The sequence below is a fragment of the Mirounga angustirostris genome, unplaced genomic scaffold, assembly GCF_029215605.1.
Source record: "Mirounga angustirostris isolate CCGP_5_RB_7025 unplaced genomic scaffold, mMirAng1.0.hap1 SCAF_1, whole genome shotgun sequence".
Classification (NCBI taxonomy): Eukaryota; Metazoa; Chordata; class Mammalia; order Carnivora; family Phocidae; genus Mirounga; species Mirounga angustirostris.
The window spans coordinates 80,638,230-80,657,550 of NW_026991709.1; the positions used below are offsets into that span (position 1 = coordinate 80,638,230).

The 19,321-nt window shown below is 39.9% G+C and overlaps 1 protein-coding gene across 4 annotated transcripts in view; it reads right to left on the bottom strand.

Moving 5' to 3' along the window:
* The window catches only part of VPS8 (VPS8 subunit of CORVET complex), a 252,839-nt gene that overhangs the window by 26,640 nt on the left and 206,878 nt on the right, over nucleotides 1-19,321 (bottom strand). For all 4 annotated transcript variants that reach the window (XR_010409242.1, XM_054504291.2, XM_054504292.2 and 1 more), the window contains exon 45: nucleotides 8,547-8,597. Coding sequence is in view for 3 of the 4 variants with exons in the window: in XM_054504291.2 (XP_054360266.1) it covers nucleotides 8,547-8,597 (51 nt within the window). In the remaining variant the exon portion in view is untranslated. The remainder of the gene's footprint in view (nucleotides 1-8,546; nucleotides 8,598-19,321) is intronic.

The following is a 19,321-nucleotide window of genomic DNA, read 5'->3' on the forward strand; positions in this document are numbered from 1 at the left end:
CATTTGTCAGAACCCCCAGAATGTACAACATAAGATGTGACCTCTAATGTAAACTATGGACTTACATTAATAATAATGTATCTATGTTAGCTCATCAGTTGTAATAAATGTACCACAGGAATGCAAAATGTTAATAACGGGAAAATGGAGGCGGAAATGTATGGGAACTGTACTTTCTGCTCACTTTTTCTATAAACCTAAAACTGCTTAAAAAAAAGAGTCCATTAATGGGGCGCCTGGGTGGCTTAGTTGGTTTAGCATCCGACTCTTGATTTCAGCTCAGGTCATGATCTCAGGGCCATGAGATCGAGCCCTGCATCAGGCTTTGTGCTGAGCATGGAGCCTGCTTAAGATTCTGTCTCTCCCCCTCTGCCCCTTGCTTGCGCTCTCTCTCTCAAAAAAAAAAGTCCATTAATTTAAAATATCATTAAAGAAATCCAAATGCTACATTAAAAAATATTCAATTAATACAAAAGAAATTGGTGAGTAGATTTGTACATTGGGTAAGAACTCTGAGATTCTTTGAAACCCTCAGCTAGTCCTACTTTTTAGGCCAGAAGATACGCCCAATCATCAGTAAGAGTGAATACCACACACAAGTGGTCACCACTATCCTCCGCTATAACTGTTTCCAGCTAACACTCTCTTCCTCTACAGGACTAGTAAGCAGGTTTCAGATAGGCCCTGGCCATGGACTTCAGATCATACTCATGGAGAGGAGTAAGGAAAGAACATGGCAGCTCAGTCAGACCCATGAGTATGTTACATTTCACCTGAGCCCTGAGTTCCTGAAGAACAGCTGTAGTTAAGGAAATCCCCATACCCTATTGTGGGAAACGGCTTGCTGCAAAGACCACCCTTACCCATAAGTCTGAGACAAAATCCACCAAGCCACCAGGTTCATCTATGACAAAGCCAGACACAGGCCCATCAAATATCCACTCTTGGCCTCTTAAAAGATGAGCAGAACTGTTTGTCCTGATTCAATGGAACAAATGCTTGTTAACTGATGACCAAACTTCAGTTAAGCTTCTCTCCCTCCCCCAAGCCCTTGATCCACCCTCAACCTGAGCCAGCTTACAATCCTTAATGATCCCTTCCGAGAATCAGCTGGCCACATGAAAGACAATTCTAATCAACTATCTATCACCTACTCCCCCACATCTGGTTCTTTCTACCTGTTTACTGGCCCCAGTAAAAAAAAAAAAATTCCTTTCTGCTTAATTTTTTTTTTTTTTAAAAGCAACCTCTACGCCCAGTGTGGGATAGGGCTCAAGCTCACAACCTCAAGATCAAGAGTCACATGCTCTACTTACTGAGCCAGCCAGGTGCCCCTGCCTGATTTTTTGACACCCTTGTGGATCTTATGGTTGGAACATTCTCATAGCAAAAGCCCCCTCCTCTTTTTTTTTTTTTTTTTTAAAGATTTTATTTACTTATTTGAGACAAAGAGAGAGAGACAGAGAAACAGCATGAGAGGAGAGAGGGTCAGAGGGAGAAGCAGGCTCCCTGCCGAGCAGAGAGCCTGATGCGGGACTCGATCCAGGGACTCCAGGATCATGACCTGAGCCGAAGGCGGTCGCTTAACCAACTGAGCCACCCAGGCACCCTTTTTCTCTCTCTTTTTTTAAAGATTTTATTTATTTATTTGAGAGAGAGAGAGAGAGAATGAGAGACAGAGAGCATGAGAGGGAGGAGGGTCAGAGGGAGAAGCAGACTTCCAGCTGAGCAGGGAGCCCGATGTGGGACTCGATCCCGGGACTCCGGGATCATGACCTGAGCCGAAGGCAGTTGCTTAACCAACTGAGCCACCCAGGCGCCCAAAAGCCCCCTCCTCTTTCTGTAATTATTCTTTTGAATGAAGTCTCTCCTTCCCTAAGTCCAAGTTGGTTTTTTTTTTTTTTTTTTTTAAATAGACTCTACTCGTTCAGGCTAGATGAAATCATCCAGTACATCAATGAACATGTCATTTGAGTTTAATACAACTGCAGACTCATAAAATCCTAACATAGCAAGGGATCTAACAATTAACCAGCCCACCTCTCCCCCACTGCAGGAAAAGCTCTGCAACAGCTGAGTGGCAGCCATCCTGCGAGGATCAAACACCTCCGGTAACAGATAACGTGCTATCTCACAAGGCAACCTGTTCCACTATCGGAAAATTCTCCTACCTGAGCTGACATCTCTATCTACCAGCAGCTACCCACCAGCACCAGTTCTGTCCTCTGAACTGCAAAGAATGCCTATGTTTCCTTCCAGATCTTTCAGCTGTCTGAAAGATCAGCTACTTCACGTCAGCATAAAAAGGCACCTGGCCTGTGGGGATCTTCCACCCTGTCTATGCAAAAACAAAGACTAAATCCTGTCCTTGGTTTCTTTTTGTTGGTTTGTTTAAATCAATAGAGGCATGGAAGTCACATTTGGATCTAAGTCCTACTAAGAAAATAGGGAAAGAGGCAGCATACATCCATCAAGGGCTATCACTTTTTGTTCATGAGGGCCAGTCAGCAGAGACACTGCAGCCAGCTTTTTCTGTTGTTAGGGAAACTGTGGCTCTGTGAGGCTTTCCCCCTTAAAAATACTGCCCTCCAGTTCCCTCCTCTCCCCACCAATGATTCAGTAAAAATCATGAGTGAGTGCAGCCGTCTACATTCCTGACATGAGTGGCAAGACTGGGAACGGACTCTAAAGATTTTGCCTCACCAGAACACCTGGACAAAACAAACAAAACACTGCTCCAAATTCTTGTAATACACTTGAACACTTAAGGAACTGCTAATCGGTCTCTGGGAGGTTTGGCCATGAAATCCAACCGTTCAGTCACTATTCACTTGGAAATGTGTTGACAGCAAGAACTCTATTTCACTGACCTTGGTCCTTCCCAGACCTGGCACCTTGAAGCATGTGGAATATTCACTGACTTCACCCCAGACTTCTGAGAAAGCCTTTCCACTCTACCTCTCCCAGTACCTTGTCCCTAGCTCAAGAAGTCACTCTGGAAGACCTTCAACTGTGGACTCTTCCAGTGGGTTTTACCAGCCTGAGGGTACTCTTTAACCAGAGTTCCTGACTCCTCAGGCTTCTGCAAACACACCAGCAGAGAAAGCTCATCTAAAACAGGGGACAGGGGCGCCTGGGTGGCTCAGTTGGTTAAGCGACCGCCTTCGGCTCAGGTCATGATCCTGGAGTCCCGGGATCGAGTCCCGCATCGGGCTCCCTGCTCAGCTGGAAGTCTGCTTCTCCCTCTGACCCTCCTCCCTCTCATGCTCTCTGTCTCTCATTCTCTCTCTCTCTCTCTCAAATAAATAAATAAAATCTTTAAAAAAAGAGAGAGAAAAAGGGTGCCTGGGTGGCTCAGTTGGTTAAGCGACCGCCTTCGGCTCAGGTCATGATCCTGGAGTCCCTGGATCGAGTCCCGCATCAGGCTCTCTGCTCGGCAGGGAGTCTGCTTCTCCCTCTGACCCTCCCCCCTCTCCTGCTCTCTCTCTCTCACTCTCTCTCTCAAATAAATAAAAATCTTAAAAAAAAAAAATAAAACAGGGGACAGCTCAGGGAGTATAACTATGCTTTTGTGATTGAGATGTAAGACAAAATTGCTTCCTCTGGTTACCATGCATGTAATAATCCCAACCTGGCAAATTCCTCGTCGGTGTTTCTTTAGTAGTCGAGAAAAGACGCATCAAAGCTGAGTGGTTTTTGATGCTGCCTTCAACTAACTCTCTAAAATCATTGGTCACCTCAAACATTATCAACACCTCCAATTTTAATCTATTCTAGTGAGTTAATTGCAAGGAATTAACTTAGGAATTTATCTTAGGAAAATTAACAAGGAATTTTTTTTTTTTTAAAGATTTTTCATTTATTTATTTGAGAGAGAGAATGAGAGAGAGCACGAGAAGGGAGAGGGTCAGAGGGAGAAGCAGACCCCCCGCCGAGCAGGGAGCCCGATGCAGGACTCGATCCCGGGACTCCAGGATCATGACCTGAGCCGAAGGCAGTCGCTTAACCGACTGAGCCACTCAGGCGCCCAACAAGGAATTTATCTTAGGAAAATCCTTCCTGATTTTTAAATTTCCGGCCATGCATAATCAAACACTGAACAAGCCCTAGAGAAGCATGTGTATCTTCTAACTTTACTGAAGTTATCAGAGCCACTTAAGAAGAAATTTTATATACATAAGATAAATATTACACACAAATTTTATATGGCACATATATATAATATACAAGTATTTCTAATCCAGAGCTTTCTAAAAGACTATCTAAAAGGCAAAATGCTTGTGTTGCGAAAAGAGTTGTGTACACATGCTCATAAAATTTGCTAGATTCTGACAGGCGGCAGCAGAGTGGAAGAGCAACTGCCACAGGGGACACCTATCCCAGGAAGTTAAGCAGAACCTTACAGAAAATGGCTTCTGTTCTCAGTACTTCCGTCCAGCTCTTGCCAGAGCCAATACTGACAACATAGTCACCAAGCACCTTCTTCGGTTATTGGTCAACAGAGAATCTCTGGCTCAAATCAAGAACACTACTGCTCCTTCGTGTTTCCTACATGTCATTTTGGCAGTCAGTTGTTCAACAGACACAGCTGGGGCCTCCATCTGTCAATGCAACTTTGACAATGTAGCTCCAGGATGATACCTAGAATATATGTGTAGATGTCCATATATATGTATGCACAAACACACAAACATACACACAAAACCACGTATACAACTAGGGAAGTACCAGTTAGGTGCTGAGTTTCACACTGGTCTCACTCAGAATACTGCTGACACAGCTCAAACAGCAAGGGACTGACCATGCTGGGATTATAAGCCTGAGACAGCAGTGAGGTTTCATTTGTTCTCTCTTTATTCAGGCCCAGAAACTTCTTTTTCCCCCCTCACTTTCTGTAAACAGCTATGAATCCTGTGGAATCTCTTTCACGTATCTCTCCTTCACTCGACAACTACCGACTGCCTACTTGGTTCTACACTTAGGGATACGAGAGCAAACAAGTTGGACGCGCTGGCTGTGCCTTCCTGAGGCAGGCGGTCCCCGATGGGGCAGACACAGAAGTAATGAGGCAAGGTCAGCACAGCCCGATAAACATGTCGGTAGGTGGGGACTAGTTCAGGGTGCTATAAGAGAGAGCCCCAAACGGGAAGGACACCTGGCTCACACTTAAGGTGTCAGAAAGAGTTTTGGGGGAGAAAAAATAAGACTTGAATCTACCTCATCTCCTCATTCCGTTAATACAGCACAGTCTCAGGACCTTTTTCTTGCCTGGACACTGTCTATTCTTCTGATCGATCTTTCTGCCTTTAATCTCACCTTTGACAGAAACCCTTATCCTCAAGATAAAAAGCAAACTTCACAAAGTAGTGCTCTTTTGTGATATGAATTCCCATTCATTTCACCAAGCCTCTGCATGCTCCCATATTTAAGACATACAGAACCATCTCCATTTCTGAGGTGTCCTGTACTCACCCATGTCTACCTGGAATACCCTTTCCCTTGTGCTTCAACGCTAGATCAAGCTTTATCTTCTTTGGGAAACCTTCCCTGACCACTCAGTCTGGGAGAGGCACCTGTTTCAATACATATTTTAAAGTTATTCTAGACATCATAACAGTGTGCTATTAAGTATGTGCTATTTAGTTTAAGCTTCAACTTAGGGACAGTCAGTGGTCCTAACCAAGAATCCGTATTTCAGAGACTGCTAGCTAATATGAATTCCCAAAAGCAGCTACTCAAAGTTCTTTGACTGTTCATTATTGACCCAAACCTAAGATTTTGCTCATTAGCTCAAAAAACCCAGAAATTTTTCCACTGGTGAAATTAATGTCTATTAATCAGAATGGTAAATATGAGAGATGGGCTCTCATTGCTAAAATAAAATGTATCCAAGATATATCTGGATAAAATATTTTAGAAATAGCCCCAATTCTTGCACGGACAGTGAGTAAGTCTGTACCTGATCACTTAGGAATGCCACCTGGGGCCACCTGTGTCCAGTCATTGGCTTTGGAAGTTTCTGTTTGTCTGATGCTGATTACAAGAGTAAGAGAATCCTACTTATGACACCTAAAATGACAGACAGCTAGGCCATTACCAAGTTTAACAAATAGGTTACATGAAGCTGTTTCTAAATGAGTATTTAAACATCTTTAAGTATGGCAGGATTTGCTTTATTTATAATGTAGTAACAAAGCTTTTCTCAAACTTCTTCATTGGGCTTTTTACCATAGGAACATATGAGTTGTATTAAATCTGCTTAGTCATCCCACACAGCCTCTCCTCTCTGCTCCCTGTGCACCTTCCATGGCATGTGTCACACTGTACGGTCATTGTCAGTTTACATGGCTACCTTCCCCAATAAGTGCTGAGGTCCTTGAGAACAAAGATTGTGTTTTTCATCTCTGTAGTCCCTTGCTTAGCTCCGTATCTACATACAGAAATACCTGCTGAATGGACAATACAAAGTAGCAATAATAAAGTGACAGGACATCTAACTAGGATTGGGGGATTTGTGTTTTAACACCAGTTTCAGTAATACCTGAGTCCCTACTATGTGTCAATAATTTACCAAGGACTTACTGTGTGTCAAACACAGTGTTAGGCCCTTAAATAGTACCTCATTTAGTCTTCAGGATACTTCTGAGAGGTAGCACCATCATTTACAGCAGAGGAAGCAGAAAGGCTGACTAAGAGAATTATTCTACTAGGGGCGCCTGGGTAGCTCAGTCAGTTAAGTGTCTGACTCTTGATTTTGGCGTAGGTCCAGACCTCAGGGTTGGGGCACCTGGGTGGCTCAGTCGGTTAAGCATCTGCCTTCAGCTCAGGTCATGATCCCAGGGTCCTGGGATTGAGCCCCACATCGGGCTCCTGGCTCAGCAGGGAGCCTGCTTCTCCCTCTCCCTCTGCCTCTCTCCCTGCTCATGCTCTCTCTCTGTATCTCTGTGTCTCAAATGAATTAAAAAAAAGACCTCAGCGTTGTGAGATCAAGCCCTGCATTGGGCTCCATGATGGGTGTGGAGCCTGCTAAAGATTCTCTCTCTCCTTCTTCCTCTGCATCCCCCATCTCTTAAAAAAGAAAGAAAGAAAGAAAGAAAGTTATTCAGATAAATAAGTGAGAGTCAATCTTTGAACCCATGTTTGGTTGAATCGAAAGCACGTTTTTAACCTCTACTTTAGAAGCTTGTCCTATAGCTAACACTTGAAAGCTTAGGCAAAAAAACGGCCCTCTGGATTCCAATTTCCTCATCTGTTTACGGAGCGAGAGCAGGTGACTCAAGCCCTCCCTGCTGCTAAGGTCACAGTGTGGTGGCTCCAGGCGGCAGCAATCATCATCTCAGTCTGCCTGCCCTTGCGGTCCCCACAAAAATGGAAGAGGGTTTCCTGGGCAGCATGGAATAGGGCTTTTTGGATAACATATTTTGTTTTCATTCTTTTTTTCTTTTAAAAACGTCTCAGGGGATTCTACAGGCAGAGAAAAGGGACCCAGTTTTGGCACACAGCTTTGAAGCTAGAACCTGCTGTTAGGTAACAGAGCCAGCACGTTGTTATTTTTGTTCTACAATTCTTCACTGACATGGATGCTGGCTGAAATTATAAAAAGGGCAAGGAAAGAAAACGTACATCCAGGGACACTTATTGTCAGCAAAATAAAAGTGGTAAAAGAAAACAGTAAAAAATGTCAGCTTGTTTATTTACCACATTTCAACTGCACTGTTGCAGCTGTATACAGAAGAGGATTTTAGGCCTGGTTCTCGTGACACCAGCTGAGAATCACTCAATTGAAAGACTCACGCCCTTTCTGTGCTACAAAGTTTCCAGTCAGGGATTGGAGTGGCACAGGTAAGAGTTCCATCCCACAAGGATTTATGGAGCACCTGCTTATGCAGTATGAAATGCTAATATCTCGGGCCAGTTTTCTTTGGCACAGCTATCTGGAGGGGAAGCATATTAGTACGGAAAGAATACCTTAGACTGTCCTCCTCAGAGCATCTTTTATCTGCTACCGCTCACTGATCAGGATACCTGCCTGGTAAAGAGAATGGGAATTCTAGAACAATGAGAGTTCTTAGTTGCCAGGAGACTGACGCTAGGCCCAGCCCCCCATTTGGCTTCCTGGAAGAGCTAAGGAATTCTGGTGATATGTCATTAAGGTATCCAATCAGAAAGAACCTTTGACAGCCTTGAGATGATCAAAAATCATTGTCATTTTGAGAAAATTGTTCAAGAGAGGATAATAAACACAGAAGGAGGAAGGTGGATTTGTGCCTTTAAAACTCACTATCTTCTAGAAATGAGCAGAGGGAAAAAAAAAAAGAAAGAAACAGACTCTGAACTATAGAGAAAGAACTGATGGTTACCAGAGGGGAGGAGGGTGGGGGGATGGGTAAAATAGGCGATGGGATTAAGGAGCGCACTGGTCATGATGAGCACTGGGTGATGTATGGAAGTGTTGAATCACTATATGGTACACCTGAAACTAATATAACTGTATGTCAACTATACTGGAATTAAAATAAAAGCATAATAAATTTAAAAAAACTCACCTTAACAGTAGAATCTCCTTTGGATGGATGACAAGAAGGAGACATTTTTACCTAGAAAAAAAAGGCAAACACTTTAATATCCTTTTAGTTATAGTTTTATTTGACCCACACTCAAAATAACTCAACTAGAATTGGTATAACTGAGCTAAAACAGACATTTTCAGAACAACAACGACAGATTTTTTTTTTTGTTAAGTCCCTTTGAAACTTTTCTGGAGATCAAAAGTCAGTAGTTAGCCAAGATAAAAATATGATTAGGGTAAGTAAAGTAGAACAGATGGCCGAGACTGGTTTTAACCAAATGGTGAGGAACCAAATAGATACAGATCTTTGTTGACAACGTTAATCAACTGATGCAATATGCAATGGTCAGCATTTCTTACAGAGGCCAACTCAAAGCATCCTTTGTGACATAATAGCCTTTTAAGCAAGACATGCACAAAAGAATTTGATAAAATAGCCAAAGATTTAGAAAAAGTATCAGCCAAACCATAATAAAAGGATGTTTAGCTCAAGGAAGAGAAGACTGATGGTATAGGGGTATCCTGAAATATCTGAGGTTTGAAAGAGATTGTCAGATCAGAAAAAAAGAGCAAGACTCAACTACATGTTACATGCAAAACCCATATTTTAAATGTAAAGGCACAAATATGTTACAAGCAAAAGGCTTGCAAAGATATACCCTGCTAGCACTAGATTTCAGAGCAAGGACTAATACCAGGGATAAAGAAGACCATTTCATAATAATGAAGTGGTCAATTCATTGGGAGGACATAATAATCCTAGATATCAATGCATCTAATAGCTTAAAAATACATAAAATAAAAATTGATAGAATTGAAAGGAGAAAAAGATTTTATAGTCAGAGATTTCCATGCCATTCTCTCTCAATATATTGAAGAAGTAGGCAGATATTTAGAAAGGATTTAGAAGACTTACAGCACACAATTAACTAACTAGATCGGTTGGACATTTATAGAACACTCCACCCAGCAAAAGCAGAATACACTTTCTTTTCAGGTACACATGGACCACCACACAGACTATTTCCCGTCAATAAAATAATCCTCAGTAAATTTAAACGGATCCAAGTCATACTAAAGAAGGTTCTCTGATAACACTAGAAGTAACTTAGACTCAGTAAAAAGAAAGATCTCGAAAAAAAATTCCCAAATACTTAGGAACTAAGTTACATTTTCAAATAACCCACGGGTCAAAGAAGAAATCAAAAGGAAATTAGATCTTAAAAACACACAACCTACCAAGAACGAATCATGAAGAAAGAGAAAATCTGAATAGCCAACAACTAGTAAGAAGATTGATTCAGTAATCAAAAACCTCCCAACAAAGAAAAGTGCAGGTCCAGATAACTTCATTGGTGAATTCTACCAAACATTCAAAGAATCAACACCAATCCTTCTCAAACTCTCCCAAAAAATTGAAGAGAAGGGAACACTTCAACCTCATTGTAGGAGGTCAGCATTACCCTGATATCAAAGCCAGACAAGGACACTACAAGAAAAGAAAATTACAGGCCAATATTCCTGATGAAGAAAGATGGAAAATCCTCAACAAAATACTAGTGAACTGAATTCAACAGCATATTAAAAGGATCACACACCATTATCAAGTGGGATTTATCCCTGGGATGCAAAGATGCTTCAACAAATACAAATCAGTAAGTGTGATACCCACATTAAGAGAATTAAGGAAAAAAAACTATATGATCATCTCAGTCAATGCAGAAAAATTCTTTGCCTTTTTATGATAAAAACACCCAATACTAGGATTAGAAGGAAACTACCTCAACACGATAAAGGCCGTGTATAAAAAAACCCCACAGCTAACATCACACTCAGTGATGAAAACTGAAAGCTTTTCCTCTGAAATTAGAAACTAGAATGCTTGCTTTCACCACTTCTACTGAACATAGTATTAGAAATTTTAGCCAGGGCAATTGGGCAAGAAAAAGAAATAAAGGCCATTCAAATTGGAAAGGGGAAAAGTAAAACTATACTTTCAGATGACAGGTTTTATGTAGAAAACTCTACAGAGTCCACAAAAGTAACAGTTAGAATAAACAAATTAAATAAAGTAGCAGGCTACAAAATCAGCACACAAAAAATCAGTGTTTCTGTACACTAACAATGAACAATCTGAAAAAGAAGTTAAGAAAATAATTCCATTTACCATAGCATCAAAATGAATAAAATACTTAGGAATAAACTGAGCCAAGGAGGCAAAGATAAAAAGAAAACATCTTGTATTCCTGGATTGTAAGACTTAATTGTTACGATGTTCACACTATCCAAAGCAATCTATAAATTCAAGGCAATCCCTATCAAAATCCCAGTGGCATTGTAGAAGATACAGAAAAATCCATTCTAAAATTCATAGGGAACCTCATGGGACCCTACATAGCCAAAACAATCTTGAAAAAGACAAAAGTTGGAGGTCTCACATACCTAATTTCTAAACTTACTACAAAGCTACAGTAATCAAAATTGTGCTACTGGGATAAAGACAAATATGTAGACCAATGGAATAGAGAGGCCAGAAATAAATCTTCACATATAAGGTCAAATGATTTTTGACAAGGGTACCAAGACCATTCAATGGGAGAAAGAACAGTCTTTTCAACAAATGGTGCTAGAAAACTAGATATCCATATGCAAAAGAATGAAGTTAGACTTTTACCTCACACCATATATGAAAACTAATTCAATGTGGATCAAAAACCTAAATGCAAAAACTAAAACAATAAAACTCTTCTTTAGAAGGAAACACAGGGAAAAGTTTCATGACTTTGGATTTAGCAATGATTTCTTAAAGATGACACCAAACGCACAAGCAATAATTAACAAAAAAATACAAACTGGACACATCAAAATTAAAAACTTTTGTATACCAAATACATAAATATAATAAAAAGGCAACTCATCAAATGGAAGAAAATATTTGCAAATGATATGGGATAAATATCCAAAATAAGGAATTAATATCTAGAATATACAAAGATCTCTTTTTTTTTTAAAGATTTTATTTATTTTTTTGACAGAGAGAGACATAGCGAGAGCAGGAACACAAGCAGGGGGAGTGGGAGAGGGAGAAGCAGGCTTCCTGCAGAGCAGGGAGCCCGATGTGGGACTCGATCCCAGGACCCTGGGATCATGACCTGAGCCGAAGGCAGACGCTTAACGACTGAGCCACCCAGGCGCCCCCAGAATATACAGAGATCTCTTAAAATTCAACCACCAACAAAAAAAACACAAACAACCTGATCAAAAACATGAGCAAAGGACTTGGACATTTCTGTAAAGGTGTATGGATAGCCAATAAGCACAAGAAAAGATGCTCAACATCATTAGTCATTCACAAAATGCAAATTAAAAACACAATGAGATACCATTACATACCTACTAGAGTGGCTGAAACTAAAAAGTCTACACCAAGGATGTGGAGGAACTGGAACCCTCATACAATGCTGGTAGGAGACTAAAATGGTATGACCACTTTGGAAAGCAGTTTGGTAGCTTCTTAAGATGATAAGCACATATTTTCCATATTCGTCAACCATTGCATTCCAAAGGTATTTACCCAAGAGAAATGAAAGTATATGTCCATACAAAGACATGTACACAAATCTTCAGAACAGCTTCATCTGTAACAGCCAGAAACTGGACAGCCAGAAACACCTATCAACAACAGGTGATATCATAAACAAATCATGGTATATACATTAAATTGCAATACTACTCAGCAGTAAGAAGAAATGAACTCTTATAACAACATGGATGAATCTTAAATAATTATGCTAAGTGAAAGAAGAACTTAGTTGATGGTTCCATTTATCTAAAATTCTAGAAAATGCAAATTATTCTAACAGAAAGCCAATTGGTTGTTCCCGGGGAACAGATGGGAGAAACTAAGTTTTTAGCAGTGAGAGGGTCAGTACCTTGATTATAGTGATGGATTCAAGGATATATACATGTCTTATTTGTATACTTTTGTCCATGTAAATTTATTTAATATCAGTTATACCTTAATAAAGCATTTAAAGAGATTTGTAGCATGCAGCTAAAACAGTGCTTAGAGGAATAAATTTACAGCTTTTTATACTACACTGGAGAATAAGAAAGGTTTACAATGAAGGACCTATGCTTCCAATTTAACAAGCTAGAAAAAGAAAATCAAAGAAAAATCAAACTAAGTAGAAGGAAGGAAGGAAGGAGCAGAAATCAATCAACAGAAATCAAACAAACACTAGAGAAAATTAACAAAGCCAAAAGTTGGTTCTTTGAAAATATCAATGACTGATAAATTTATTTAGATTGATCAAGAGAATATAAACCAATAATATCAGCAATGAAAGATATTACTACATACTGCAATACTTACACATTTAAAAAAGGCTATTATGAACAATTTTATGCCAATAAATTTGACAATTTTTTTAGGGGGAGAGGGGCAGAGGAGGAGGAAGAGAGAGAATCTTAAGTAGGCTCCACACACAGTGGATCTGGGGTGTCCTGATCTCAAGACCCTGAGATCATGACCTGAGAAATCAAGAGTCGGACACTTAACAGACTGAGCCACCCAGGCACCCCACATGTGACAAATTAAAAGGACACATTCCTTGAAAAGCAACTTACAAAGATGGGCCCAAGATGAAACAGGAAATAGGAATAACCCTATATTTATTAAAGAAATTGAATCTTATCTAATTGTCTCATAAAGAAAACTCCAAGTCCACATGGTATCAGCAATGAATTCTAGCAAATATGAAGTACCACAGGGATTAGTATCTGAAATTGGAATAGCAACTTGTTAGTTTACAAGGAAAAATACAATCCTTACTGCAAGCAGTCCAACAGACAGTAGACAGGATCAGTCTAGGGTGATGTAGCAGAGGTGTAAGAATTAGGCAAGCAAGTGGATTCAAGTTCTCCAGCCCCTTCGATCTGACAGTCTAAGAGCCTCCAGTACAGATGATGAAGACATTTCCTATCACTGTGGCATCAAGCTATTCAAAAAAGACCATGTTGTATTTGTTCTAGGTTTTTTTTTTTTGCCTTTCCCCTCTGACTTTCGGAATAACTTTAGAAAACATACCTCAGCTCAGGGGTCAAAACTGCTGGCTGGTCAGACTGTCCTTTCAGTTTTAGCAGGTCTGCAAAAATTAGACTTGACAGTCTTTGCTTTAACATACCATGACATTAATACTCTGGAATTCACTCCAGATGTATGATGTAGCTTGCTAAACATGATCCAATTTTAACTCCTGGTATGCTCTTTTTGAAAAGGGAGAAAATAGATTTTCAAAGCAAAGTAGATACTTAAGCTTAAAAAATGACCTCATGAAAGAATCTGTAGGTTTTTAAAAACAAGCCAAGAACTAGATGTGATGCTGGACGATTTACCTGAGAGAGCTGTTCTCTGGAGATTAAGTTAGAGAGTGTTTGAAGTGGCAACAGAACTGGTTCAGCATCACTCATGAAAAGTCTTATTTTTCATTTAACAAGATTCCTTCTGGAAATGCCTCAGGCAAGGCAGCTTGAAAGAGACACTTTAAATGCAGGTGTGCACACACTAGATCTGGGGATATGGATGATCTATTAAGCTATGGCCTTAATAATGCTAAACTTTCATGATCTTTGTTAATGATTTCTGACTTAGAGAAGCAATTTGATCTGAAGTTTAATAGCAGTAAGAATACCTTCCTTATCACCTTGATTGTTCTGATTACAAAAGGAACATATGTTCACAAACAGAAATTTAGAAAATACTAAAAGGCAAAACAAAGGAAATAAAAATCACACTCTGATTGCACAGCCATAACTACTACTAACATTTGGAATCACACCGTTTTTGTAATCTTTCCATGTTACCTGTTGAAAATGTTTATTTCACATCCGTATTCTTCCATAACATGATTTTTCTATTAAGCAGTCCCTTTATTGCATAAATATACTGTGACTATTTTCACCAACTATTGGAAGTTTACTGGGGCATTTGGATTGTTTTCAAATCTTTTTTTATTAAAAAATGCTGTCATAAACATCTTGCATATAATACTTGCTACACACACTCTTGATGTGTTATTTCCATTGCACATATAAGTCCCTGCTTCAAAGGGTGTAGGAAATTTAAAAATACATATTGCCAATTTTTCTCCTGACAAGGAAGATGGATCCACACCCCTTTTCCTCTAATTCTGAAATCCCAGAAACACTGAAACAAAAAAATGTATTTTTTTAAACTTTTGGCACTGACAGCAAAACCTGATCTGAAGTGAAGTTAAGGCTAATTAGTCTTTATTTATCCCACATATTATGGGATGCTGCCCTAGACCTCATTGGGAATGTTCTGTAGTAACAATATGTACCATATTACCTTTCTTCTAGCACTTCAAAGTTGCCATTTTATTGTTTGTGTTTTGTTTTTTTTTTGAGAAGTCAGCCATCAGAAACTTCTGCTTGCTCTCTAAACAAACTTTTCAAATTTTGTTTAGAGCTTATAATTGTTTAGCAGAAAGGCTGTCCAATACAGGTTACCCTGCCATTACTAGAATTGGAACTCTCTGTATTACATTTCTTCAAATACTTTTTTTGTATGATCCCTACCCCTACTTCGTCCAGGACTCCAATTACAGGAGTATTTTGCTACCTGAAGTTGTTCCATAGTCACTGGTGCTCTATTCATTTCTTTCCAGTCTTTCTTTCTGTGTTTGATTTGGGATAATTGCTGTGCTGTATATTCAAGTTCACCAATTGCTTCTTCTGCAATATCCATTATGCCGTTAATCCTATCCACTGTGCTCGACTCAGACACTGGAGTTTTAATCTTTAGATGTTTTACTGACTTGATAACTTTCCCATCTCTATCGAACATGTCCAGTCTTGCCTCTAGCTTCTTGAACACATGGAATACAATTATAATAACTTTTAATGTTCTTGTTTACTCATTCAATCATCTGTGCTATTTCTGGGTCTGTTTCAATGGATTGCTTTTTTTAAAGACAATTTTTTAGAGCAGTTTCAGGTTTGTAGCAAAACTGAGAGGAAGGTACAGAAATACTGCATACCTCCTATGCTTCCATGCATGCACAGCCTCCCCCGTTATCCACATTCCCCATCAGAAGGCTATATTTGCTATAATTGAAGACACATTACACTGACACATCATTATCTCCCAAAGTCCACAGTTTACATTAGGGTTCACTTTTGGTGTTGTGCCTTCTATGGGTTTGGACAAGTGTGCAATGATATATGTCCACCACTACAGTATTGCCCGAAAAGTCTCTGTGTTCCATTTATTAACCCCTTTCCCCTGCTAGCTCCTGGCAACCACTAATGTTTTTACTGCCTCTATAGTTTTGCCTTCTCCAGAATGTCATATAGTTGATTTTCTTCTCCTCTTTATGACTTGCATTTTTCCTGCTTTCTTGATCAAATGCCAGACATTGTGAATTTCACCTTGTTGGGTAAAATACTTTTGTAATCCTTAACATATTCTTGAACTTTGTTCTGGGGTGTGGTTAAAATACTTGAAAATCATTTGGGGCGCCTGGCTGACTCAGCCAGGAGAGCATGTGACTCCTCATCTCAGGATCGTGAGTTCAAGCCCCATGTTGGATATACAGATTACTACAAAAAAATAAAACTTAAAAAAAAAACCAACTTGGAAATAATTTGATCTTTTTTTAGGTTTTGTGTTTAAGCTTTGTTAGGTGGGATCAAAGCTGCGATTAGTCTAGGGTTAACTTTTCATTAATACTAAGGTTCAGACAGGACTTAGTAGTCAGTGCTGCCCTGTGAAGTATGTATGCAGTGCCCCCGGCTGGCATTACTCCTGGCTCTGTGTGAATCTGGGGGCACTGCTACTCTAATCCTTTGGTGTGGTTCTTCCTCTGGCTTCCAGTACTTCCTCACACAGTGGACAAAACTTAATACTGAAAGTTGTCTTCTGCAGATCTCGGAGCAGCTCTCTCCTGTTCGTACTCTGTTCTGTAAACTTTAGCCACCTTGCTCCCCTGGACTCCAGCTCTGTCTCCTCAACTCTGAGAGACAGAGAGGTGAGCTCTGCCTCGGTTTCCCCTCCCTGTGCCAGGGCGTGGAAACTTTCTCCCGGCAGTACACTAGGGACAAACCTAGGGCTTACATTATTTGTTTCTCATCTCTCAGGAGTCACACTCCCTCACTGCTTGATGTCCACTGTCTTGAGAACCACAGTTTTATATATGTTGTCCATGTTCCCCCGAGAAACTCCAAATGAATCCTGTCAGAAGTTGAAGTCCCTATATTATCTTCTAAAATGAAATCTAAAATAAAAAAAAATTCTCAATTCTGAAACCTATCTGGTCAGAGGGATTTGGATAAGGGATTGCAGACCTGTAGCAATATGCACTCCCACTGGTAATGCATAAAGTGTCTGTCTCTTCACATCCTTATCAATATAAATGCATATGTATTTTGAAATGCGGACAGTTTACTGTGTATTTTTAAAAAGTTGCCAGTTTACGAAGTTTAAAAAATGGCATCATATTGCTGTTTTAATTTGTATTTCTTTGATCACTGGTAGAGTTGAACATTTTTCACATTTCATTGAACAATAGAATTTTTTTATTTTTATTTATTTATTTTTTTTATTTTTTTTTAAAGATTTTATTTATTTATTTGAGACAGAGAGAATGAGAGACAGAGAGCATGAGAGGGAGGAGGGTCAGAGGGAGAAGCAGACTCCCTGCCGAGCAGGGAGCCCGATGCGGGACTCGATCCCGGGACTCCAGGATCGTGACCTGAGCTGAAGGCAGTCGCTTAACCAACTGAGCCACCCAGGCGCCCCTGAACAATAGAATTTTTTAAATGACATTTGCCCACATTCCTATCAAGGCTTCAGCTCTACCTAAAGACTAGAAACACTCTTTGGGTACTATTGTTATCCTCTGGTCTCCTGGACACAAGCCTTTTCTGGATCAAAGGGAAGTGAGCCAATTTCTAAGACTTGGAAGCATCTGATTTTTTAAACCGTGCTGGCAGCGGTTGACCATGGAGCTGCTCATTGCGATGTGGCTGTCTACCCATTTTCCACAATCAGAGGAAATGGATCATAGCAGTCCCCTGTTTCAAACCCTTCAATGCTGCCTACTACTTTAAGAGTATAAAAAGTAAACTCTTCACCAGACATTCCCGGCTCCTCAGGGGACATGGTCCTGCCTACGTCTTCAATCTCATTCCTTGCCACGCTCCCCTTTAGTTTCTCTGTTCCAGCCACTGAGCTTTTTTCAGTTCCTCGAACAAGTCATTCCTCTCCTCAGTGCCTTCCTGCTTACTGTTCTCTTGTGTGGATCATCTTCACATGGCTGGTACCTATCTTTCAGATCTTAGCTTAAATACCACCTCTGAAATGGAGATTCCCTGACCACCCTCTGGAGCAGGTTCCCCTCATGTTATTGTTCCCATTTTTCCCACGTTCTATTCTTCGCCCTGAGAGCACTCACAACCTATCACAATTTGGAATTACAGATTTGATATAGTTTGTTTACAATTTAGTTATTGTCTAGCTCTCTTCCTACATGCTAAGCTACATAATAGTAGGAAATATATTTTCTGTTTTGGGGGGGGTTGTTCAATAATGTATACTTTAGTCCCAAGAATATAGCATTTGGCCCAAATGAATCACTAAATACTCGGGTATAATAACAGGATTACTAGAAAATGGGCAAAAGTCTCCTCAAACAGATTCATTTAAATTAGGATCATTTATCACCTCTCTGCACTTCTAAGATACATTAACCCTCATTTAACTTGAAAATTTAAGTTATAGGATATTCTTCTGAGAAATGCTGCTGTCACCAAATACTGAAATTTCACTGTTTAGCATTTAATTTTCATCTAACTTGTTTATAACGGGGAACTAACATTCTTTAAAAATGGACAAATGAACACAGGCATTAATACCAGTGTGCCAGTTTCAGTAAACAGCCTCTAAACCAAATCTCTAATTTACAGTGGGAATCCAAACTAAATAAGCAATGGACAGTGGTTAACAGAAAACTACGACCAGTGAGCACAAATAGATGTCATTTACTGAATAATTTCTTGGAAGTTATAAATACTTCCCTCTGACATTACTTATAAATGTACTCCAAAAGATAAAACATTTTCTTAGACAACCCTAAAAATCAAGAAATAAAACCAACTCAAAGTACCAAGAAAAGTATCAGCTTATTTCATTTACTTCTTTCCTGTTCTGATTATTAAAAGATGAGAAGGTGGGGTGCCTGGGTGGCTCAGTCCTTAAGCGTCTGCCTTCGGCTCAGGTCATGATCCCAGGGTCCTGGGATCGAGTCCCACATCGGGCTCCCTGCTTGGCAGGAAGCCTGCTTCTCCCTCTCCCACTCCCCCTGCTTGTGTTCCTGCTCTCGCTATCTCTCTCGCTGTCAGATAAATAAATAAAATCTTTAAAAAAAAAAAAAAAAAGATGAGGAGGTGGCTATTTGTTTATTTCCAATCCCCTTCTCCTCAGATATTTACCTCTTATTGGGGAAAAAAACCAACTTTGATATTTGACTAATGTACATGCCTTTCTACCAACAGGAGATGATTTATCCAACTCTGTAAAGGTATCAAGCAATAGGTTATAAAACTTTCTAATGAGTCTCTAAATGCTCTTAAGTTTTAAAAGGAACAACAACTTGAATGTTTCTGGCACATAAAATGTGTTAACTTAGGGGTAACCTGGGTGGCTTAGTCGGCTGGGTGTCTGACTCGATT